The 25,432-nt window shown below is 39.7% G+C and overlaps 1 protein-coding gene across 2 annotated transcripts; it reads left to right on the forward strand.

Moving 5' to 3' along the window:
* The first annotated feature begins 243 nt into the window (after window positions 1–243).
* SPICE1 (spindle and centriole associated protein 1) lies at window positions 244–24,973 on the forward strand. 2 transcript variants are annotated; one of them, XM_075166192.1, is made up of 17 exons: window positions 261–416; window positions 1,039–1,086; window positions 2,145–2,291; window positions 6,361–6,463; window positions 7,237–7,358; window positions 8,993–9,090; window positions 9,403–9,545; window positions 9,763–9,903; window positions 10,708–10,973; window positions 14,003–14,134; window positions 14,813–14,960; window positions 17,273–17,497; window positions 19,585–19,979; window positions 21,302–21,473; window positions 22,685–22,787; window positions 23,116–23,203; window positions 24,092–24,973. In XM_075166192.1, exons 1-17 carry the CDS (start codon window positions 330–332, stop codon window positions 24,143–24,145), a joined length of 2,472 nt encoding a protein of 823 aa, XP_075022293.1. In that variant the 5' UTR covers window positions 261–329; the 3' UTR covers window positions 24,146–24,973. The 2 variants fall into 2 exon arrangements, with proteins under 2 accessions (XP_075022283.1, XP_075022293.1); XM_075166182.1 differs by lacking the exon at window positions 6,361–6,463 and having other exon boundaries at window positions 244–416.
* Window positions 24,974–25,432: the final 459 nt, after the last annotated feature.

Consider the following 25,432-nt stretch of genomic DNA (forward strand, 5'->3'; position numbering starts at 1 on the left):
CCGGCGATACCTACCCGCGTAGAGGGGCCGGCGGCGGGAACACGGCGTGATGTGGGGGGTGACCGAGGATGAGGGGGGGGGTTAATAAGGCCGGCGTTCCGGGCGGGGGGACCGGGATTCACCGCAGGGGGCGGTGGTTTGGAATGCCTTGAGGGGAGCCGCGGCCGGCGGGGGCGCGCGGGGCGGGGAGAGCCGTTGCCGCGTTCCTCCCCTTAGGGCGGGGAGAAAACCGGCTCCGTCCCCGTGGCAACGGCGGGCGGAGGCGCGCGCGGCCCGCTCGAGCCTCCGCCGCGGCGCCGTTTTCGCCCCCTCCCGCGGCGGGGCCGGCGATGTCGCTGCTGCGGGGGCCGCGGCCCCGCGGCGCCGGCAGGAAGGGTCCTAGGAAGCCGTCGGCGGTGGTTAAGCGGGACTGGGACGTAAGTGCTTCCCCCTCCCGGGTGCCGGGCCGAGCTCCGGGCCTGCTCCGGCCTCGGCGGTTCTTCCCGCTCCTCCTCCGGCTTGTGGGCAGCAAGGCGGGCCCGGCGGCGGCGCTGCTTCTGCTGGGTGACACGCAGATCGCGCTGTGGCCTTTTACCGGCTGGGGAAGGGCCGGGGAGTCTCCGTGCCGACGGACTGCCGGCTGGGGGGAGCCTCTAGAAGTCATCGCCCTCTGGGGGGGGGGGGGGGCCTCACGTTTGGAGATACCCGAGTCGTGTGTGGATTTGGGCGGGGAGAGGGATACCGTGACGGGGAGTTGCGTGTGCGTGGCGTGGACGTGACCCCTCTCGCTTCCTTGGTCGTGCTTGAGGTTAGGCCTCCCAGCCGGCAGCCCACTCTTCAGGCTGAAGAGTGCGCGCCTAGTCTCGATAGGGGTATCGGGTTTGGTGATTGCCTACCTCACTGAGGGTGGAATGCTCTCCGATGCCATAAAAATGCACCACTGTATAGTCTTATGCTAATTATATTGCAATTTAGAGGTTTTTTTTAATGAAACTTGAAAAAAAATCCAGTTCGTCCTCGGTTCTGGCTTCTGATGTGTTCTCTGGTTCCTGTTTGCAGAGTACCGTCCATGATTTGACAGTCCACCGTGCTTCTCCTGAGGATATTGTAAGTTTAACAGCAATCACTGCTCCTTCTCTGTAGCAAGTTTTATCTGGTTTTCTAGCATAAGTGTTTGCTATACTTACGGGGCTATTTTCTACCAATGTTTAATCTGCCTTTTCAAGCTTCTGAAAATATTGGCTCTTTAGTGTTCATTCTTCATTTATGGTATCATGCATCCCCAGCTCTGGCCGTTGATGTTTTTCAGTTTTCTGTTTCCATTCGGAAGCAGTAGCTGTAGTTTTTATTACAATAACGTGTATACTAGCATAAAAGCATAAATACCTAAAAACACAGTGGAGTAGTTGAAGTTAAGTCTCATCTCTGCTTGAAGGACTGAAAGACATGCTTTATTTTAGGAATCTCTCTAATTCTGAGGATACTAAATTTTCATTTAAACAATTTAACATCACTTCTTTATACTGAACGACCTGTTCATTACAAAATACGTGAATTCCATTTCATTTTCCTTGGTAGCTCTGATTACCAGGATGGAATAGGCAGTATGAGCTGTTGTTGCTTATAAATTTTGACAGGTTAGTCAGGACAGGTAGGCACAATAGCAGAGAGAGACTTGTTTCTATAAATGGTTGGCTTGATAGCTTCCAGACACTTTAGCAAGCACTTCACACATTTAATTTGTTTAATTTGTATTTAAACTGAATATATATATCTCTCATTGTTAGAAGAAGAGAGGAATCTCTCTGGTGACTGACAGTGTTAAATCAGCAAAATGCATTATGTCCTTTTATGCATATTATAGGTGGTAGTGTTTGGTTTTTTCCTCCCTTTACAGCTGAGAAAACTCTTACTGAGTCAGTGGTGTAGGGCAGATGGAAACTGAGACTTTCCCCGTTCACCTTTGGAGCCGCTTTAAATTTGGCTGGTACTGGTAGCATTTTACACTTCTGGATGTTTGTGAAGCTGTCATTAGTACTACCATGAAGTTAACATAAATAGTATTCAGCGTATGAATGATAAAATCAATAAGAGCTTGTTAGCGTTACCCTGCAAATTTTAGATTGTCCCTTGATTTTGAAATGGTTTCTTTCGTGTTTATGTAGCTGCGTCGCCATGAAATACATAAATCAAAAAACAAAGCACTGGCGCATCTGGAACTGCAAGAGAAAGCACTAAAAAGAAAATGGAAGAAGCAAAAACAACTGGCTGCTGATTCCTTGGAGAAAAGGAAATTGACTTTGATGCGTGAGGTGAGAGCTAAATCTGCACTTTCAGCCTGCTGCAGATGATTTGCAGCAGCAGTGGGAAATTGCTTTTGCACATAGGTCAACATTTGCTCCTCTTGTTGGATAATTTGACTTCATAGATGTGTACACACTCCCTCCTCTATGTGTTGCGTGCATGCAATGATTGGAATAGGCTGTATAACATATTAACTGATCTATACAGTTGCGCATTTGATCCTTGTTGCCTGGCTATGCCCTCTGTAATTCTGCAGGCCTCTTCGCATCTGTACAGGAACTGTTAGCAGAGTTAAACTCTGTGTTGTGAAAAGATGTGCGTTCTTATTGCTATCTTGCCGCCTCCTCCTGTCTAGTATTTTTCTTTGATGGAAACATGAACATTTCTCTTTCTGGGAGGGACATCCTTATCTGCCATTGCTTATTTAAACAGAGAAAGTGAAGAGTCATAGGGGCTGAAAGGGTGAGGCAAGAAGTTGGTAAAGAAGAGCTTGTCTGGAAGGAAAATTGACACAACAGAAGTTGAGGAGCTATGGCTGCTAGCAGACAAGCTTGTCATCTGGGGATCAAAAAGCTTGTTCTCTAGGCATTCTGAAGCACTCTGACTGAAAACATATTGTTTAATTTGCTTTTGAATATTGAACTGTAGCAGCAAATCTAAGCTTAGCTAACAGAGACAGTAGCTGTCACTGTCTGAAAAGGGATTTCAGTGGTAGACATCCTTTTGTTTCACATGGCAGGTGACTCCTTGCCATATGTTATGAAAACTAACCTCAAAACATAGTCATTAGCTTTCAGACCTCATCAGCACTTGGACAAACTTATTCTTGTTGGTAAAGAATGGTGATGAACAATGTTTACCTAGGAGTTAAAATAAACATGATTTAGTAGTCCTGTAAATGTGCAGCGGATTAGCCATCACAGACCTCTTCTCTCTTTCATCTTTGGTAAATTTTCAGAAGTCTTTTTCTGATCTCTGAGAACATTCAAGCACAGACAGAAACAAATGAAAGTACTTAGAATTGAAGATCACCTTCTAGTTTCCTACTTGACACCTGTTTCTCTGCAATCACAGTAGAATTTTTGTGTTAAGCATATCGTGCTAATCAAGCCTTGAATTTTAATTTTGACCTTGTTACTTTTATACTTTTCTGCCAAGTGCATTTTAATGGAGTGTTCAAAAAAGCTGTGGACTTTTATACAAATTTTCCTAATGTAATAGAAGGCTAGTTTCAATAAGACTTCCATGCAGAAATAAATTATGTATCACAACGGTAGATTAGACTACCCACTCTAAGATTTGGCTGGACTACCTATTATGTGACTTTGTTATTTTGCAGATGTGAAGCTCGTGGTTAGGAAATAGTCTTCCGTATTTGTTGCCATTTCTAATGGCAATGCACAAATTTCAATTCCTCCTGAGTAGCTTTCCCCTTCATATTTAAGAGATTACTTTTTCAACATACCCTTTGTCTACTTCTGAATCAGAGAAAAGATGCTTCCAGATAGGAAGACAAAAGGAGATGATGCCAGGCAAGATGAAACCCATCTAACTGTTGCTGTTTGAAACACTGGCATCTTCTTGTGTGTAAAGAAAAAATAGATGGAGGAGAGTCACCATTTTTGCCTGTCCCTAGCTTAAATCTTGTTAATTGCTGGGTCCTGTTGTTCAGAGTAACTGGGGAGACTCTTCAGTTTGTGACTCCCAGTACAGCACACACACTGTGGATTGTCTCCTTGTCTCTGTTACCTTGGTGATCTTTTTTCCTTATTTACTGCTGTGAGAGTGTAGCTTCCTAAGCCCCTTGAATCCTACTCAACTGCAAAAGACTCAGAGACAAAAACTAGGAAGATGCTGCTACTAGTGTGTTTTTTTCTTGTAGTTGTACGTTGAAAAGAAAGAGACCAAAAGTTATAAAATGGGTGAGCAAAATTTTAATCTTTCAGGGATTTGTCTACCTAAAAATCTGAATGAAAAAATAATATGAGTTCATCTCTGTAACTGTGGATTGTGAATGTGTAGGTATCACACTGATTGGTCATATAACAATTTGTTTTTAAAATAATGTTAGTGTATTGCACTGAAGGGTAGATGGTGAGTGGGTTATCATAGTGGGGAGGTTTTAGGATTAGTCCCGTTTAATTATATGTATTAACAAACTGAAACAGGAGGGAAGATGAATTTTAATTAAATTCATAGGTGATACTAAACTGGGACAAGGTACAGCACTCAGTGAATTTGTCAAGGGCATGTAAATGGGCGAAGAGGGGTTAGAAGCTGATATCACTTTGTTTTCTGCTGATCTCAACCAAATGTGAGCTAATCTACCTTGGGAGCAATGCTCTAAAAATGTTCATAACATGTTGAGCAGGAGGGCGAAGCTTAGGAACCTGCTGATGCTGAAAGAGATCTAGTAAGGAGGGTGAAAATAAATTCATCAGGATAATTTTTGTCTGATTAAACACACCACTTTAGTTTTAATTGTGTTAGGGAAAGGAATCATGTTTTGGGACAGGTAAACACCTCTCTTTTTTTCTTCTCCCCCCCCCCCCCCGCCCCCTCTTCCGCAGATCTGGCATGACTTTGTCTAAAAACCTGCATTGTTTTGACATCAAATGGCTAAATGGAAAGACTAGATTTAGTTAGTATCAAGTCTGAAAACTGAATAGTGATTTGGAAAAGTAGATATGCGAGATGATTGAAAGATGAATATTCACTGATTTGCTAAATTGGTTATGAGGAGAAGTGTAATATACTGCAGTGTAATTCAGGCTCAAAAGACTAGAAAGACATGGAAACTAGGTATATAGGGAAACTTCTTGACATAACAAAGCATAGTAAAATGGGGGGTGGGGGAAAACAGGTGAAATGCCACTGCCTAGAATTTTTTGAACGAGGCTGAATATAAACCAGCAAACTTACCAACGGACACTGAAAGAAACTCTGTGGAGATAACAGCATATAGTGCTCTGAAACTGCTGCAAACCAGTCCCTCTTATGATTCCTGGGGGAGCAAAAATTGTCACTCAGTTCTCAAATTTTGAATGGGAGGGCATACATGAGCCTGTTTTTTCTGTGTGATCTTCTAAAGGACCTGCAGTCTCTCTGGCTAAATTTGATTAACCACGATGAAGTGGAGGTCACTTACATATCTGGTCTCCTCTCAGGTGTTTAAGAGTAACTACCTTCTTCCCAGGTTGTGGGATATAATTTTACTAGTTTACCATTTCCACCTTTGTTAATGAAACCACAAGTCAGTGAGGAGTTTTGAATTGCGTTCTGCCCACGAAGCCATGTCCACGGTCAGCTCCATTCGGCTCACAGTAGCTGAATGCCTCTTGCTTTGCACTCAAAAACCTCCCTCCTTAGGAGGTAGCTGTCATGGTGCCAGGGATGGACCTCAAATACTGGGGGAGAGAGACCTTGAATACAGAAGCTGTGCCTTGTGAGAAATGTGTGGAGATTCCCAAAACGTCTTCTGATGCCAGGTGTAATCAGCTGTGTTTATGTCTATATGTTTATGGCAGTATGTGGCTTAATTTTTAGGCAGGATTTTCAACAGTGACGGCTGAACGAAATAAGTCTGCCTGAACTGGTTTGGATCTAATCAAATAGTGCAGTTTTTGGGTGTCTGTCAGATGTAGATAAGTGTTCTTTGACTCAACAACATTGAGATCAAATGATTTGAGGATGCATACTGATTTTTTTTAATTGCCAGATATATGTCTTCGTTTTGATAAGTGTGTCATAAATGCCCAGCTTCTTGTTTGTGTCAGGCTGGGAGCAGAAGAAGGGAGTGAGAGGATTTGCTCTAATGAGAAAAAGTCAGTGCTGATGGGTGCCCCAGAAGTCACAATTGTTTAATTTTTCAGAAAAACAAGGTGAATTCTAGTCACTCAGAATAAAGTATGGTTTTCTGATCTATCTTAATTAGGACCTAATTGCACAGTACCAACTTTGCAAACATTGTCTTGTTGGCTGTTCTCTTGGTAACTGTTTATAAGAACAATGCCAAAAAAACAAAGGAAAAATCGGTCTGCTCAGTATAAAATATTGCATTATACGCTATACTTTCAGATTCTGTCTGATCAATACCATTTGCAAGACGTATTGGAACGCTCTGGTCAGGTTATGGCTGTGGCAAAAGACTTGTTTGGGGATGCTCCTCGCACGCGAACAGGTAGACTGTCTCATTCATACGTGGTAGTACATTTAAGATTATCTCCTTGCTTTTCATAAATAGCCTCACTTTGCAAAGTATTCTTTTTAACTGTTTTCATCTCATCATCTAACACAGTATGATTGATCCTGTTCATGTTGGATGAAACACAGATGAGGATAACACCTCCCATGGCAGGGGAGAGCGAGCCATGGCTGGTTATTCTACTGTATCGGTCGATTGTGGAATTTTGGCTCACTTACTGTGAAGCACCTGACACTCGCCATTTCCACTGGCCAAGCTGCCAGCCTATACAGAGCACCAGTTCAAGCCACTGTAGTAGTTCTAGTTCGCATTGCCACATGGGTTGACTGCATGCTCTTGGATATTGTTGAAGATTTATCATCAGTTCGTGAACAAGACTTCCTTTTCTTATCCTGGTTTGTGGGCCCTTATGCTGCTGAAAGACAGGATTGGCTGTTTGCGTGTGAAATCTTAAGCTTAGATTCCTTTCTGTGTAGGCTGCCATTCTCTTTTGCTTATAATGACTGTTTCATCCTATATGCTGCTTCTGCACAAGTGTATTTATGCTGGTGAGAAGGAGAAAAACCTGGTACATGGCCTAATGTCTTAAGATAACTCTATGGTTGGCCTTTGGCAGTTGTTTGAAGTGACATACATCCCTATGACCCTTTTTGTGCAAAGTATGGGAGTTTGCTTTTTGGTACAAAGTCCTGCAACATACTACAGACAGAGTCCTCTGTGTTCTTCCCCATTTTGTCTGATTCCTCTAGGTTTTGCTAATGTAACAATGGCTCCTAACTGTGACCTAGAATCATCTCAAAGACCCATTGTACAAAAATGTGATCCTCCCACTCAACTTTCCATCCTTAGTGAATCTGTCATGGATTCCCAGGTAATGTATATTCAGTTCCATGCATGTCCTGTAGCTTTTTTGTTTGCACAGAATAAGAATATTGAAAGGTAGCGTTTCCAAGCAGATCTAAACCTTTCTTCTGTGTATTAATAACATGTTGATAACATACGTAGAAAATGGTGTTACATGGTGGTGAGTTTGTTTTGTGAGACCCTGGGAATCATGATTTTTTTGATTTCTTAACCTTTGAATATGAGAGACACCAACTTCTTATGTCTAATAGAAGCACTCTCATATTAGCATGCTTTCCCTTTTAAATTCTAGAATTATCAGCAAGAGAACAAAGTAATTACAGACTAAGAAAACGCTTGTGTCACTTAACTAATTGCTACGTATTGAAATATGCCTTTGATTTTCTAATTATGTCTGCATGTATGGGGACATAGCCAGTTGGGCTCCAATTTATTTCTGATAACACACATGTAAATATACCCCAGTTAACTCCACAGCCTTGATTAGTCCTACAAGTTTAACTTTTAATACTTCACATTCTTTTACAATTATTTAGATTTGTTTAAAAAGTTTAAAAATTCTTTGAATTTGTTTAAAATTTAGTTTAGGTTGCCTTTGTGTTCTGTTTTCTTTTCATAACGTGAATTGTACTAGGGATGCTCGCTGTGGTTTGAGAACAGGCATATGACGCTCCCGGAAAGCAGCTCACTGATGAAGACCAAAAGGGCTGTGGGAGTGAAAGTGGTGGTGTCATATTCTCATGGTTCTCTAATCCTGTTTCCTACTATCTTACACAAATATCTGCAATTTGAGTTGCGGTACTGCTGTGTCATGTATTTCGATGTGGTATTTGTTTTTTGGATTTTTTTAATATGAAGAGTTAACTGTAGCATCTTTATAAGCTCTATCACTGGATGCATGCTGCAGGATAGGCTTAGATTTTTAAAAGACACACATACTGATAGTTGTCTGCTGAGCTTCTATGAGATTTTTTTTTCCTTATGTGCCTACAAAAATCATAGTTAAAAGCTATCTGGTGAAGCCTGAAGTACAGAAACCTGGTAGTTTGAGGAACCCTAATTCCAAATTTGATTGCTTAAGTTTTGCTATGAATGTGGTATGTAGGACTGTATTTTGTTCTTGTTGCATTTTACACATAGAATATAAATGTAATTTTGCAATCTTATTACAAGGTTGTTTAGCTTGTAATGTCAAATGGCTGAAATTTTACAAATGCTATAATTATGTGGCTTTTTCCATCTTCTGCCTGCAATATCTCTGTATTTATTTTGATACAGTCTTTAAAGCTTTCTTTATCCTACAGTGTGTGTGGTGTCTTTCTTATTTAATACAAATCATCCAAATAAAATATTGAATATTTAATTAATCACTTTCTGTGTTATTTTCAGAGGCAATTGTCAGTATTAGTATTTCTTAGCTACTAAAGTCCCCCAAAACTCTTCCCACAGAGGGGTGTGTTTTTCCTTCTTTCTTTCTTTCTTTTTTTTTTTTTTAAATCTTGTTTTGGAGGTAGAGACTGAAACAAATGTTTTTTTTTTTTTCCTTGAAATAATTTCAGAAAATTATCTCTAACTTCTTCCTAAAGACAAATTGAAATTGCTCTGAAGTCCCTTTTGTTTTCTTTGTTGTCTCCTAAAAAGGCTCTTAGTGAAGTGGAAGAGGAAGCATTATCAATCTATCAATCAGAAGATGGACACCATGACACTCTGAATTTCAAATCCAGCATCAATTCTGACAGGTCAATATAAATATATCCAGTCAGGTTTCCACCTTCTTAACACTGGAAATAGATGGAGTTAAAAGGGTGTTGCATGGGTATAGTTAAGTTACTTTTTCTGTTGTGTGTCCCCCCCACCCCCGCTTCCTGACCTCAGAATTCTAGGGAAACCCCTTGTTGTAACATTCAGACTAGGAATGAATGTGAGCAGGGAACTCACCTGAGCAGTTATAGTTATATATATTTCAAAAAGCTCTTTCTAGACTGTACAGATAATCTAGAATCATGCTATTATCCTATTACAATTCACTGATATGCTTGTTTTGAATGTAGGCTACTTCGGTTATTGAGAGAAGAAAATTCCTTGGTGAATTCTCAGTTGTGGGCTGAAAAGGATATGAGAAAAAGTACCTTATCACCAGAATCAAATGTGCCTTTGACTCCAACAACTGTTTCTCCATCGTTGGATCAGTCAGGTTGGATTTGCCAAATCACAGCCTCTCAAGGGTTGTTAGGCTGTTCACAGGATCCTATCTGGAATTCCTTTTCTGGGTGGGGGTGAGAGACAGACACATGTGACTTAAAAAGCCAGCTCTTCTAAAAAAATTACTGTATAACATATTACTATGTTATAAGAACACACCCAAAATATTTCATGTGTGTATTTTTTGGTCTGTTTTGTGTTTAAATCAGCCCTCAATGCTACCAATGTAGTCAAGAGAATCCATTCAAGACTTCAGAATGAAGATGAAGAAGAGACTGTAGACCCCACTTACACTGTGAGACAAGTGCTGAACCCGAACTCAAGGAAACAAAAGCAAATTGCAGCAAAAAGTTTAGTACTTTTAAAAATAGCATACCTCCCTTTGACCAAGGTCCTTAATATCATAAGAAAATGTAGGTTGAAAGGGATCTTTGGAAGTCGTTGCAGGGCTAACTCCAAAGTTTGATTAGGGGGGGGCCTTGTCCAGCCGAGTCTTGAGCATCTCTAAGGATGTACATTCCACAGCCCCTTGTGTAGTGTGTGCCTCTGTATTCTGCATGTTCATTGGCGAAGCAAAGTCCATAGGAATCTGGGAGCCACAAATATGGCCCTTTGATGCTACCCGTTACCTTGCTAGCGGTGGAGTTCTCTCCTGTGCAGGGCTTTTCTATTTCTGATGCAGCTTTCTATTCTATGCTGCACAGACTTATGATGCGTTTCAGTCCCCATATTCTACATGCATTTGTATGTGGGAACTGACATCAGATACAAACTGTAACATGAAAAGATTGTTGTAAAAGAGTTGCTCACTAAATAGGAGACCTAAAAGCAGCTGATCTTTTTCACTGGCTGTTCACTGGCAAACTGTTTCCATGCTTTTAACTGAGGAGGAGGAAAGTATAAACAGGTATCTAAGATAAAAGCACCAAACAATCATACTTGAGAGGTACTAATGTGGTGGCAGAAAATGTGTTTTTTGATAATCTCAAAATAACTGGAATGACTGGGGATGTTCTTTGATGGTCCATTTCAGCTCAGGGCAAGAGAGGGCCTCTCCTTTGATTTATTTCAATAAACAATGTAATTTCATTGGTATTGCAAAGCTTTCTATACAGGTTGAAATTCCAATGACACTTTTTTTCCCCTCCCCTCAGTGAAAAGAAAACAAACTGCACAGAACTCTGCAAGACAGAGGAGAGATGATTCTCCAGCTAATTCAATCCCCATTGACCTTCAGAGAGACAACAAATCCAGCCTAGATGTTCTCAACCGCATGATACGTGAAGTGGAGCATGAATTGGAGGAATATGAGCGATGTACAGGTCGTGAGGTTCAAAAAACTGAGAGAAGTGAAGGCCTCACTGGGTTTACCTTGTCACTAGTGAACGCGCTCTGTCGTTTGATGCGCTACCTCAAAGAGGTGAGAAGACTTTGAATTGCTTCTGTAGAGTGAATGAAAAAGTGTATAAAGTTACTTTGCAGATGTGAATTTTGGTCTTTCCTGGCTCCCAGTCAGTTTCCTTCGAAGTCTGATTATCATTGCTTATTATTTGGATTGCATGCAATTAGGAGTTAAAACTTTTATTTTGCTAGAAACAGGTATCCCTAATGAAAAGGGAGGAGTTGACTGCAATGAAAGTCTCTCAGTGACTATTAGCAGAAAATACCAATTGAAATAGTTTTAAATTTGTTGTTTAAATATATTCAGAGTTGTAGCAGGGTATTAACTACAGCCTTGTTTGCAAATTCATTTTCTTCCTTTGCCTCCCAAAGGTGATGCCATTGTCACTACAGCAGTGGACTCAAATCCCCAATTTTCTTTGAGGGATTCCTTAGCTCTCTTTTTCTATCCATAGCAGCAACTTCAGCTTAAGCAAGAATGACCTGAAGTGCTCACTATAGCAGTGAACAGCTGGGGATCAACGGAATTCCATAAAGAAGACTACCTGTAACCCATGTAGAACTCCTTTTTAAAAAAGAAAGAGAGTGTTTTTGATTTCATTTCTAACCCAGAGCTACTCAAGATGCAGCAGTGGCTCACAGATTCATTGGGCCTATGTGAAATTTTGAACCAGGTTATGGCAGTTCCTGCACTCTTAATAGATGCAGCAGAATATGTTATCTAAATCCCAGTGCTCCATTTTGTAGCAAAGGCAATAGATTCCTAATGAATGTGGAACTGTCCTGTTTTGGTTCCTTTTCAGAGTCCATAATAATTGAAGAAAAAAAAAACACCTTATTTTAAAATGTGAATTTTTTTTTTTGTCTGGATGTATAACAACTTATTCCCTGTATTACCCTGTATTTAATCTATATGGAAAAGTTTACTTTAAGACCTGTCTGAGAAGCAAACAGTAAATTATCAATTCAAGAATGAAAAGCCGCTACCATCAGAAGATGGACTTTGGCTGAGGAAATGTTATGTTTTAAAAGAAGTTAAGAATGCTTGTTTCTCTGTTAAAGTTGAATACCAAAGCAGGGTATTAAATTTGGTTCTTTTGTAGTTACGGGGAAGGATCTTCTGGACTTCCAATAGAATGTTTTCTATTTATTAGGAAAACATCAATTTAATAGCATCAAATTCATATTATAAATATAATTGCAGTTATAACGCTATTTAGATTCTCTTTAATTTGTGTTCCACAGAAATGAGTTATTCTTGATCCTCAGGCTTCCTCCAAAACTACTCCAGATTTTCTTTGTCCTTTTTTTTCTTTCTTAGTTGCTGCTTTCTCTTTATGAATGTAACATTCAACGTATCTTAAGAGCTTTTATCCTATTCAGAGAGAAGGCCAAGGAGTCTAAGACTACTTATTTTGAAAGATGTATACTGACTTATGAGTGGAAATATGCAGAAGTCGCTCAGGCTACGAAGTGTGGCTAATCATATTCAGAGTTGCTCGAGATAGACAGTGTGCATCTATAATCTTCACTGATTTTTCCCCTTTTCATGGAGCTTTAATTACAATTAGAATTTCAGAATTCACTGGGAGAAGCACAGCTTGTCTGGGTACTTCCTAAAACCTGGTCCCTGTGATGCTAGGAATAAATCAAGTGCTTGTGTGCACCATCTGTCTTGCCTAGCCAGGAGAGTTAGCAAAGTTTCAATGCCTCAATTACAGCTGGCAATGCATTTCAAGAAAATTACTTTGCAGCAGTTATTTAAAAAGCCTCTGATTTCAGGTAAACAATCAGTCTTCAGGAGGTTTTGAAGCTTCTAGAAAGATTTCCCTCCTCTTTTTTCCATTTTCTGTGTCAGCCTGCTTCACTTGGATCAATACAGAAAAGCTGTTCTCTCTAGCTGGAAGAGAACCAGAAAATGCATGGCTTATCTCTGATATGCCTAAAGGAGGTATATCTGCCTGTCTTTGTGTCTAGTGGCAGTATCTGTGATTTATTCTCAAAAATATTTATTTATTCATTCACTTTATGTGGCTGCAGAGCTGTTTTGTCTTAATACTTCTTCCTTGGTGGTTTTTCACTTCTGGTCCCAATGCCACCAGAAAATAATCTATGGTACGTTATGGGCAGCTCATGCTCTAGTTTTGTCTATGCGGCAGAAAAGAGTATCCCGATTGCTTTTCAGAATCTCTGGTGTTTTGGAGATGGGATGTATTTCTTTTATTCAGGGATTCCTTTGAGTAAATGCAGGCAACCATCTGGGGAAGGGCTCCATCTGCTAATTCTGATGTGTTTATGTGACTTTATAGCTTCTACTCTTTTAGCTGCGATGGTCCAAAAAGTGGCAGTTGTGTATTCCATTTACCCATTAGTGGTGGAAGGGACTCTTTTGTGTCTTGTACAGGAAGACTGGCTACTGCAGTGGTCTATCTGAAAGTAATAGATTGATAATATCTTTTGAGGGCAAGAGGTTCTTTTCAGTAAGGTCTTTTGCTTCATGCTCAAGTAGATTACTTAACAAATAAGCCTTTTTGTCTTCTTTAAAAAAATAAAATAAATGAAACCCTCTAGAACTTTTTCTCTCTCTGAAAGAAAACATTAGAAAGCAAGTATTTGCTCCTTTATTTAGTCAAATTTGTCTTCATTAATGAATTAAGGAAACTAAAGAATAGGCACAGGTAGCACAGGATACTGACAAGCATCAGCACACCTGGAGTTACTTGATTACTGCATGAAGATTCAGTGACTTAAAAAATGGTATCTGTGCAGAGAGACAATGCTTGTAGTTACAGCCTGTAAAAGTTGTAAAGGCAGAAGAACAAGGATATATAGGACTCCCTACAGTGTTCTGGAGTAACAAAGAAGGAACAGTGAGCTTGCTGACAATTCTCAAGCCCTGAAAATTGGATTTTGTTGTGAAAGTAATGAAGTCAATTTAGCAATAGTGGGAAGAGCTGTTACAGTATGATGTCATATGGACCCATTCCTTTTCCAGATATGAATCTGTATTGGTTTATAGTAGATTTTTAACTTTTTCTCTCTCCTTAGAGTGAAATGCAGCTGCGTGAGAAAGAGGTGATGAGGCAGCAGCATGAGGAACTGTTGAATGAACACAGAGAACTGATTGATGCTCTGACTGCAGAAATACTTCTAGTGAGGGAAGAAAACGTTACTATGCAGGTACGGAACCCCCCTTGCTCCTTACCCATCAGGATGACTTGTTAGAATACTGAGTTGTGTTGCAAATACGGGCTGAGATGCATTGTTTCATGTTGAAGAGATTTTAACAATAAGCAGAAAGAAAATGATAAAATTGAATGAGGAGCCTGAGAATTATAATAGCAGGTATGAGGTGGAGGGAAGGAATGTTTGGAAAGTCATTATTTTATCTTCATTTGTGATGCTTAACTTTAAAGCCTGAGAAAATGCTAGTTCCATGAAACTGAGCTTTATCAATCTAAAAGTTTAAGCATCTTCCCCCACACTTCTATACTGTTAACGCTTCTGGAGCAACAGAGTAGACTAGATGTAATACTATGTTTTCTTTTTTTCAGTTTGCAGTGGAGGTAGATTTGTTCAATGGTTATGTTTGGGAATGAAGCAATAAAGCAACGTTGGAAAGGAAGTGGGGTCATGAGTTAGGAAAAGGAAAAACAAATAATTTATTTGAGTCAGGAGAGAAAATAAATGAGAAACATGGAGACACTAATATTTAATACCTCACTGGAATCCTACAGATTCAAGCAGTGGTATTAAGAGGCCAAATTTCTTCTCAGGGCTGCTTCTGGTATATAATTGTCTAATTCATGTTCCTAGAATACAAATTTCTGTATCTCTCTTTTTTCCTTCCTCCTTTAGAAGAAGCTTCAGCAATACATGACGGTAACAGATGAACAGCTGATCTCTCTCTCACAAGCATTTAAAGGCCTCCCTTTGGTAGAATCTAGAGGAGAACAAAGTCCAAACCATTTTGGAACTGCAAGCAAAGGTCCAGCGAACGGCCAAGGTGTGTGTATGCATGTGTGAAGGATGAAACAGGAGTTGTGGTTAGTTTATCCTTGTAGTGGAAAATCTGGTATTTAATAGATGTCTGCTTGAATAAATACCTCTTGCATGAGCATGAATCTCACTTCTGGAAATTCATATGCCATGGGTTCTGCTGTGAGCACAAGCGCTTTGCTACAGATTATTTTTTAACAATATTATAGGTTGTATTCCATCCCCATTGGCATCCTTCTGTCTGGATCAGGACTTCAAGATTAACCTTTTAGCCAAGTCCTGGGCTTGAGCTTTAGGTGATACATAATATATTATTTAAAAAAAAAATAAGAAAAAAGGAGGGGATAGGCTTCCTCCATTAAGATGGCTTACAAAGTCAGGTTTATTCTGAGGGTCCTAAAAAAAAACCCAAAACCCAAAACAACCCCCAAAAACCTCACTGAATCGGGATCTCACCTTTCTGTTGCTGAGGCAGCCTGACAGCGTAAGATTGGTTCTTCCATAAGACGCTGGAGGTCGCTGCTGACGAGAAACAGGAGCTGCTGAGGCCTGTTAACTAACCAGGCAGAAGTCTGTTACTTGGTATTTGTGACTTTGTATCAGAGGTGAGCGACCGGTTGAGTGATACTAACGCAGACACAGAGTAAGTTAAGGCAGTAGCATTGACGGCCAAACTAACCAAACATGATTCATCTTGTACTTTTAACGTTCTTTCACCACAGAGTTTTCTCCCAACTGACTTTCCCAATCGGTTGTTTAAATGCATCGATTTTGCTCTCGAGGTCAGAAACTCCTTGTGAATCCCAAGATTCCTTGGAGCTATTTGTATTCCTTAGTTAAATGTTGGTTTTGTGGACGTTTTTGTGGTCAAAAACTTTTTTCCTGACTGTTTCTATGGGGTTCTCAGGAAGAAGCAGTACCAGATCGCTTTTTTGTGATTTCCCCAGGCTTTGTAAAAGCAAACAAAAAACTCCACCCCAAAACATAAAACCCAAACAATCAAAAAAGTGCCCCTCAAAAAAAACCAAACCCCAAACCTTCCTATTCAACAATTCTGCAGGAATAGAATTTCCAAATCTTCTTTCCTTATTGGTCTCTCTTCTCAGGAAAAGGCATCTTCCCGAGAGGAAAGCTTCCTAAAGTTAAAAAAATATTTCTTCCTCTTCCTCCTTCAGAAGATCTCCTGTATCATTAAGGCGTCTGATTGGATGTGAGACATTTGAGATAGCTAGTTTTAGCACCGTGCGTGAGTTAACATAAGACTTCTCTGGAGAGAGGAAGAGTGGCTGAGAGAGGAGTGGTGGGGATATCAGAGTGACAAATAGTGTGCAAGGAGGATACTTTGGAAAAGCGGTTCTGTACAATGAAGCAGAGCAGGAAGATCTTTCTCATTTCTTGCCAGGGTCCTTGAATAGTGGGTGGCAGGTTTTAAATTCCATCTTAGAATCTCAGTAATGTGAACCATAAGCAGTATTTTATATGAACAGCCTCTTCTGGCTCTTTGCCTTTGAAGGGTGCTTTTTGTCTCTTGCGTTTTGGGATCAGATATGTTATACTTAATTTTCTACTAACTTCTCGGAACAAATGTCCCGAACAAAATTGTGAAGGGAGAATTCAAAGATAGCACTGACGGAACAGTGGATATAGGCATATTAAAATTACTGTGGTCTCACAGCTAGCTACAACTTTGATTTCATGCTTTTCATTTTGTGCCTCTCTGGTAATGTTCAAAATAGATGGCAACATAGACACAACTAGTTGTAGTTAAATACAGAAGAATAACTTCTTTTTTTACTGAAGAGATGTCTGATTTGAATTAAGTCATAAAAAGATCATCAGAGAGCTCAAAAAAGCTTTGAATTGTTTTCTACGCCACCATTGTTGCCATCACGTTTATAATATAGGGGCATTAGGACAAGTATGTAGATCTGCTTTTCTCAAGAGAATATTACCAAATGCAGCTCACTTAAATACCTATTCCTCACAAGTCACGTGTCTGTAAGTCTTGTGCATGGGCTGTTTGTAAACAGATCTCTTACTCGTATCCTGAAATTGTGAGGCTACATGTAAGAGCTCTTCTTGCTCTTAAGGCCAGTAGAGATTTGTATTATGCTTGAGTGAGAGAGTTCTGTACCTGGGGATCAGAAGGAAGTTAAGAGTGTGTGGGGAACATACTCTAGTCTCTCTTTTCAGATACCTAAACATAAGAATTGTTACTGAGATTTTTCCCTACATTGCTATTGCACCAAAACTAATTTTTTTTCTCCTTTTTTTTTTTTGTATCTTTAACTTTTATCCCTGCTTTGTCTTTTTCTTTAGAAAAACCTGATTTGAGCTATTCTGAGCCCGGGACTGATGCAGGCAACAGGGAAAATATGCTGAAATTCTCACAGGAAGAATTTCCTTTCAAGTTTCCCCCGAGGCCAGGTGCCTCAGGTGATGCGGGATCTGGTAGAAGCTTGCCAGCTCACATCTTCCAGCCAGCTGTGCTGTTGTCACCACCTCGCCAGAAGAGCAGTCAGGAGTTGTCTTCCCTCCAGAACGGTGAGGTCTCTCTGGCTGTAATAGACTTGGGAGTCTGTGTAGTGTGTTACTGTTTCAACCTTGCTCTACTTTTGGAGATGTATTTTCTATGGAAAATTTTTAATCTGTATGCTTAGACACATTGGCCCTGTAGCTGGAATATCCTACTTCTGCACCCAGATATGCATTTCTTTTCTTTCTATGCCTGTTGCTAGATTTCCTTTATACTTTCTGTCCCATGCAGTTCTCCATCTACTGTCTGCAGTCCTGTCAGTGGCAATCCAGACCGGCATTTTTATTTTATACTGGTTTTGATTGTCACTTCTGTATGATTTGCTGTAGCTTTTTGTCTATGACGTACAGCACATCATCTCAGATTTCCATCTGCTGATGGTGTAATCCAGCCTCCACCACCTTTAATGGTGGGACCACTGATAACTGGAAATTCAATGCCTCTGCAGCCCATGCTGCAGACAAACCAGGATGTCTGTAGGCTGCGTACTCTTGCTTTAAGCCAATCTTCCCAGCAGAGTTTTTCATAAAGACTTTGGGAGCCGGTTTCCGTTGGGTTTCATTTAATATGCAGGAAATGGCTGAAGAAGTTTTGGGTGAAATTATGTGGTGCTGGATAACCAGATTAACTCAGTCTTGTGTCAGTATCTGTAGACTTCAGGAGTTCTATAGGTCAGTAGCTCAATTCTGGTTGTTAGGAGAAAATAAGTTCATCAGGGGTGATTAGGGGAGGTATTTCTCATTTAAACTTAATGAAATGAGCAGAAGGGAAGACCCTTTGTGAGTCTCAAAATTAGCTGTTTCCTCCTGCAACTGTCATTGTAACCACATGCATCTTGCTGAATGTGCCAGGGCCCTGTAACCCTCTGTTGTGGAGAGGTGGGTAATTATGTTTATGGCTAGCCTGATGGTTGCTGACAGGAAATAGGGCACAGTAGTGAGGTTTTGTACCTTCCCTCCTCCTTCCCCCACCCCGCTTTCAGCTGTGTTGCTTTATAAGTCTTTTCCAAGTCAGAAGATTAACCCAAAAGTCCTTTTGATTTAAGGAGTCGGCAGGACAATTGAAAGTTTATATATAGTTCGAGCTTTTGGTGGTCACCTATGCTGCAAGGAGGCACGTAATAAATCAGGAGGAAGTGAACTAAAGGTAGCTTTCTGCAAAGAACATCTGGCTTCAGTTCCATTGAGTACTGTCAGATGTTGTCTGTCAATTAAAACAAGAATATAAAACTGTATTCCTAGACTTCGCTATAGTTTAACAGTGTGAGAAATACATTGTTAATCTTTTAAGACTGTTAAGGATGCTAAATGGCTCAACAAATGTTAAACTTCTTGAACATTTTTTTATGAAAAAATATTCATAAAACAGATTTATGTGTAAATTTTTAAATGTCATGCTCTGCTCAACAGACAAAAGCTAAAGCTTGGGAAGGAATAGGGCTATTTGGTATGTAAAGCATGGAAAATCTGGTTTTGATCACAAAATCCAACTTGGACTTAGCACTATCAGCTGCTACATGTTATAACATATTTGGTCGTGTGTGTGGTGTGTTACCGGTTTGCTAACGATGACCACAAAAAATAGCTAACTACTTTTGTTGGCTAGAGTGCTTCCCCTTAGGGGCTGAGTAAATAGCTAGTTTATTCTTATGCCAAAAGTCTTGTATTATTTTGTTTTATTATTCTAAAAGTTTTGTTACCAACCCAGTATAAATATCAGAACTAAAATGCAAACTTACAGTTTATTAGGTAAGGTAGCTGGATGTTGGAAAATGGAGGACTAACTAAGAAGTAGTGTTTGATCTATCAGCTAAGAAATTCAAAACAATTTATCTTCTTCTCTCTGACTTCTCTCTCAATCTCTAATTAAATCATGTAAATGTAAGACTATTTGCAATAGGAAATACTAAACCTGGTGAGTTCTTGCAGCAGGATCTTGCATAGAGTGATTTTGATCAGTAACATAACACCATTTAGGCTAGATGTTACAATTCAAGTTCCTGCTTGATTATTGCTAGCCTGATGGAATAAAGTCACTGTAAGTTTCCTTGATGAGGATCACATGTCTCTTTCCTTACTTTATTTCTTGTTTGTAGCGTTTACAGCCATTTCTCAGTCTTCTGAAAACACCGAAAAAGAACCATGCAAGGAAAGGAGCTCACCTTCCTCTACGAGAACACAGAGCACAACTGAGGAAAACTGTCTCATCTTTCAAAGGCAACCAATTCCTCCTGCAGACAAAGACTTGGAGAGTTCCCATGAGAAAATCGATCTGTCCTGCCCAGGTGACACCGGAAAAAACAGCACAGCTGAAGAGTTATTTCAAAACCGTGACCTGCTGGGACAAATAGCTGAGCTCACACGGCAGAATTCTCTAATTAAAGCTCAGCTGAGCAAATTCAGAGGCTTCTCTGAAGACACAAGTGACTGCCTACATCAGCCAGACCCAATAAGAAATGCAAATTCTAGTCCAGACTCCTCACAAGGACAGGTGAGAATTTAACAGAAAAGGAAGGCTGGATTCCCCTTTCTGCTGATCTGCTTTCCCATAGCTTACTGATGCTTTAAGATTGTTTCTTTCCTGTTGTCAGTTGTTTTAAGAAAAAGAGTAGCAAAACAAATATTCTTTTCATTCATTTGCTTGGAGACTTGCAATTTTTTTTTATCATTCCCTAAGGAACTCAACAGTAGTTTCTCCTATTGGGCCTATGTTGTATATGAGTGCTGAAAAGTGTGCAGCACATTCATAAGTTTAGGATAAGGTTATGCTGCAAAAAGAGGTGTGATTGCAACATGATCAGGTATACCTCTTGTAGCTTGGATAATATTAACAGTGTAAGCACTGCACCAACCCACAGGTTCCCATCAAGCTTGTAAAATACATATTTAAATCCATGCCATACATCTCTTCTGCTACTGTGACCCAAAAGTCCATGAGATTAAAGTTGGTGCAAGTACATCTCTTGAGATACTTAATTATGGTGTATGTACTAGTTGGATCTGTCTTGTCTGTCCTGCTATGTGGTGAAAATCCCAAAATCTTTGGGAAAGAGAGAACTTGAATTCAGTTCGCATAGAAAACCTTTAATCTGCAACTAAGCCGCTATTCAGTGGCACCCCAGTGAGTGGAGTTAACATCACAGAAATGCCTAATCCCTGCCCTTGCTGCTGTCTTTACTTTTGTTCCATGGCAGTGGCTGAATTACTCTTCAATTAAGGATCCTAAAGATTTTAAATTTCCTCATGTAAATATAGGCTGAGAGTGTTGTTGCTTTCCACATTGTATTATGTTGTGTAATGTTTAGTCATTTAGTTGTACAAGATGATGGAAACTCTTTTAAGTGTTGTTTTGTGGAAGCAATTACTGGAGAGGGAGGGGAAGAGGTCAAAGTGGATGAAAACCTGGTTTAAAGATGAGTTGCAGGATACTTCTGCTAAAAATCTGCTTTTGTTTCCCTGCACCATCCTGAATATGTGTCTCTCTGATTAAATATTTTCTTAATTATAGTTAATTCCTGGCTGGTTGGGGGTTTTCTTTTTTTCTTTTTTTTCTAATGATACAGACGATAGCTGGTTTTTCCTATTTGTAGGAAAACCAATTTAAAATATTGCTGTGTTTAGTCAATTAAGGACCTAGATACAGGACAGTGAAAGGGACAAAATCAGATTTTCCACAGGAGGTGCTATATAATTATGTTTACATTCAGTTTGAAAACTAAATGCATAGAAATATTTGAAATACATTGCATGCTCTCCCTGAAAGTGCAAGTTGTAAGTTTTTAATTGGAAGTCATTATCCAATTATCCAAGTAGACTCATCTCGTGGTATCGAAGAGCTTGGAGGAAAGAATAGCAGAGCTGAATCGTCAGAGTACAGAAGCACGTGATAAACTGTTGCAGCTAATAGACCAGCAGAAATTAGCTGCTGCTGATATGGTCCCTCCGATGATATCTCCTGTTCTGCCCCCATCCCTAGATTATACTGGTAAGTACCCAGCTTCAGGAGAAACAAAAACTCCTAAGACAAATGTTTTTCCCTTTTTGGGAGTTCTCCGTCATCTGATTGGATCAGCGGTTGTGGTCAGCAGTCCACTTGCTGTTAATGACTGTGTGGTACAAACACTCCTTACTTCACAGTGCTAAAAACCTATCAGCTAAACTTCTCCTAAAGTTAGTTTCTTAGTAATTAGTCTGCAAATATCATGCTTCGTGGTAAATCTGTTCTTTGCTATGTCCTTCTCCGTGGAACAGTTCTGCTACATAGTCACTGGTGGGCAGAACTAGGCTTTTTAATCAGTCCTCTCTGCTGAGAATCTTTTGTAAAAAGACTAAGTATTTACATCAGGCTTCTAAAAATCGCGGCAGAGCAGTTATCCAATTCTCAACCACATTTTAGTTTTTGGTCTTTTGGGTGCTCTTCCCATCAGACTACCTTGTTGATTTACTGCCAGTGCTAATAGAAATAAATAACTGAAGCTTCCAGTCATCTGAAGAGATAAATTAGTAAAGGGAATATTCTTGCTGATTCAAGATTCGTAGATTAGCTGCCATGTGTAACTACAAACAAAAATACTCTCCAGCAGGCTGCTTTATCTTTTCATGGAGTTATTGCAATTACAGGCAGAACTGCACGTGAGCATGTACACATGCTCTGTCTAGGACACCCACCCTTTCCCCCTTCCTAAACCACAGAGGATGTATAAAGGGAAGGACTTGAGGGGGAGAGGAAGGAGGGGTAGGAGAGACCGCGTGTGTGTGCGCATATGCGTGCAGGTGCATATGCAATGACTCATGCAGTGGGGTCATAACACTTTTAGCACTTCTATGGTTGTTGTAATGTAAATTCAGCATGAAAAGTAAAATCTTAAAGGAACAAAGTAGAGAAACTGGAAGTCTCTAAGCGTCTTATTGCCAAAAGCCAGAGGGTTTATCCATGGAAGAATCATTCTATATCTATGCACATTGTCCGTAATTGTTCTGAGTACTGCTTTCAATATCTATCAATATTTCAATATTATTTTCAGAGGTTGGGTATGGGGTTGGCTAGACCTTCAGCCTGATGGTTTATGTCTGCTGTGTATACTCTATGCAATTTTGAAGAGTTATGTGATGCCCCTCAAAAAATGGGAGAATGAAATGAATGTTGTGCAATGTTGCTGTGTTCTCATCAGAATCAAACTATTATTTATTGCTTAGAAAATGCAAGGAGGACAATTGAAGTGTCTATTCCCATGGCAGTTGCTATGGACAGCTCCAAAGAAGATAGCATTTCCCCTGCCAGTATGACCAGTATAAGAAGGTAAAAGTTACCCCTTTACTATTTCATTTTTATAGCATCTTGATTACCCATGCAGCAGAACTTGAACACAATGGAAAAATTGCCATATTTTTCTTTGGCTTCACAGACTTTCTCTGACTTCATCACACTCAACTCTGTGGAAATGGGACAAAGGTCCAACAGCTTTTTCACAACTATCATTGTTTGTATTTAAAATACCTGCAATGTGACATAAGACAGATGACATGAGTTGTTGAAGACTATTGATGAGGGGTCCTAAGGATCTGAGACATGATTCTAGTAGTACTTCCATTTTTCATTTTTTCAATCTCATTTTGAATGTCTACAGGTCTGTAGGAGACTCTAGCAAACCTTGTTCACCCCTAAGTGCCACGTCAGAAAGTGTGAAATTAACTCCTGTCAGCCAAAGACCAAAGGTAAGACTGAAAAACCTTCAGCCAGAAAGTTTGAGTGCAGTGTCATGTAAGGAAAAAGCAAGGCAGATGAAGAAGGGGAGGGAGCTTACTCATACCTCAAATGTACCAAGGCTAATAGTAATCGATTCATGGCAGTGTGGATTGTGGACAATTGGTAACAGGAGACCTGAGTGCTAGTGACATTAGTTGTTTGCTGCCACAGAGCTGTTACTTACAAGTGAATGATCCTATAACTACATTTTCTACTGTGGCATCTTTGTGTTACAACTGTGAACCTCTGGCAGTCTTTCACTGGTGGCTGCAGGGAATTTCAAGTAATCATTATGATGTATTGGTAGGGCCACGTATAAGAGGCAAGCGAGCTCTTACCTAGCCATTGCTCAAGTCAGTTGCTGAAGGAAAAATAAATCCAAATGCAAAGAAAAATCACCAGTCTGGATTTCTGATTCCTGATGCGCAAAGAGCAGAATAGACTACAGTGAAATGCTTTCATGGAGAACTCCAGGCAGTAGTACAGTCTGGTAAACCAGTCATAGATCTGTATGCTTGAAAGCAACCATGAGGAGATATTAATACTGTCTTTCCTGCTGTCCAAAATAACGTAAATTAATAAAGAGAAACAAAGTTAGGGTTCAAGACACCCTATCCTGACAGCGAAGTATACATCCCCAGAGGGCAAATCTTGAATACTTAGGGTAGATGTGGCTTAAACTAGGTGTCTAAAGTACATGGTGTGACTACCTCCATGGTGCCTATGGGAGACAATTGCTACGTATCGGTGAACTGACACATAGCAATCCTACACACTAACTAGCAATCCAAGCACTAAGTAGCAAGTCTGTGGGAAATTTATGACGTATGAATTTCAGCTGGTTTCTTCTTTTGCAGGTGGAAAAGCCAAAAGAAGAAGGCTGGTTTGCATTGTCAATGCACATTATGTAAAGGAAGCTGCACTCAAGTCCTGCATTTCTTTAATTTTTTTTTTTTATGAACCACAATTAGATCACAGTAGTCCCCCTCTCCAGATGTACAGTTTAACTCTGAAGTGGTTTCATGTCAGTGCCGTTAGTATAAAAAGGTCCATATGCATATTGTGTTTGTGCCATACAGAGCACTACAGGAAGTCCTGGGAATGAGCTGTGTGACATCACCCCATTTCACTGAATAAATACTTCACAAGATTGTAAACTGAGGCTTCTGTAGCAATACAAATGAGCATCTGATATCTGTGTTAGATATGCTGAAAACAGGAGGTCTTAGAAAATGCATGTGAAACTTTCTGGAGCATGTATTTGCACAAGATATGGGAATGAAAAACTTGAGAAAACCTGAGATGAGGGAATGTACCTATGTTCCAAAGCAACCTGGAGATTAGGAAGCCAGTCTATTCCTGCTCGATAAGAATTTGAATCAGAAATAGTTTGTTCCTTCTGTGGTTTACAGTTGCTCCCAAAAGTTGTGTTTTCTGTGCAGTTAACATATCAGGGATTACATCTGGACTTGAGGATTGCTTTTTAAAAATTTCATTACATTTTTTAATAGTAAGTATAAAGTGACTGTTTGAAGTTGAAATCAGAATCTCTATTTGCTGTGTACCAAAATATGCTCTTTTTGATACAATAGAAAACTGATATAATTGTATTAAGCAGTTTTGTTATATGTGTATATAATACTCATGACCATGTTTTTATATTGGTTTTATTTGACTTTTTAAAGTAGCCATCATTTTATTATTAACGATTAACAATAAAATCTAGGACTGTGAGGAAATGCTTATGTATCTGTTCCTTACATTTAGTAAACCTGGGCAAAAAAAGAAGAAAATCTGCAAGTCTGAGAAGAAAATATCTGCAAGTCTCAAAACTAGATTTTGAGTAAAGTTGTTTTTCTTTTCTTAACTGTTTTAACTGTTAACTTTTAACTGTTAAATTTGCCCCTAAAGATACTGATGGGGCGGGGCATTAAAAGGGGCCAGCCCATATCCTTTCAATCAGTTCAGTTCTAGGAGAATGAAGAAAGGATACTTCTCTTTTTTTCTTTTCCTTTTTTCCTTGGTAGTTTTTTTTTTTAAGGTGGGTTTTCTTTTGAACAGATTTAGAAAATCTAAAAAATGGGGTTTCAGAAGAGGAGCTGGTCAAATACTCATTGACTCTTTTGCAATTTATTTTTCCAGTGTTAACTTTAGGAAGTGAAGAAGGCCCATAGTTCTGTATTTTGTGAAGTAACAGT

Source organism: Calonectris borealis, chromosome 1 (genome assembly GCF_964195595.1).
Source record: "Calonectris borealis chromosome 1, bCalBor7.hap1.2, whole genome shotgun sequence".
NCBI classification, from domain to species: Eukaryota; Metazoa; Chordata; class Aves; order Procellariiformes; family Procellariidae; genus Calonectris; species Calonectris borealis.

Excerpts from the sequence above, each read along its gene's own strand:
- SPICE1 (XM_075166192.1), top strand. The coding sequence starts at position 330 with ATGTCGCTGCTGCGGGGGCCGCGGCCCCGCGGCGCCGGCAGGAAGGGT. Across the intron at positions 9,091-9,402 it reads TCCAGCATCAATTCTGACAG|GCTACTTCGGTTATTGAGAG; the intron begins GTCAATATAAAT and ends TTTTGAATGTAG. Across the intron at positions 23,204-24,091 it reads CTGTCAGCCAAAGACCAAAG|GTGGAAAAGCCAAAAGAAGA; the intron begins GTAAGACTGAAA and ends CTTCTTTTGCAG.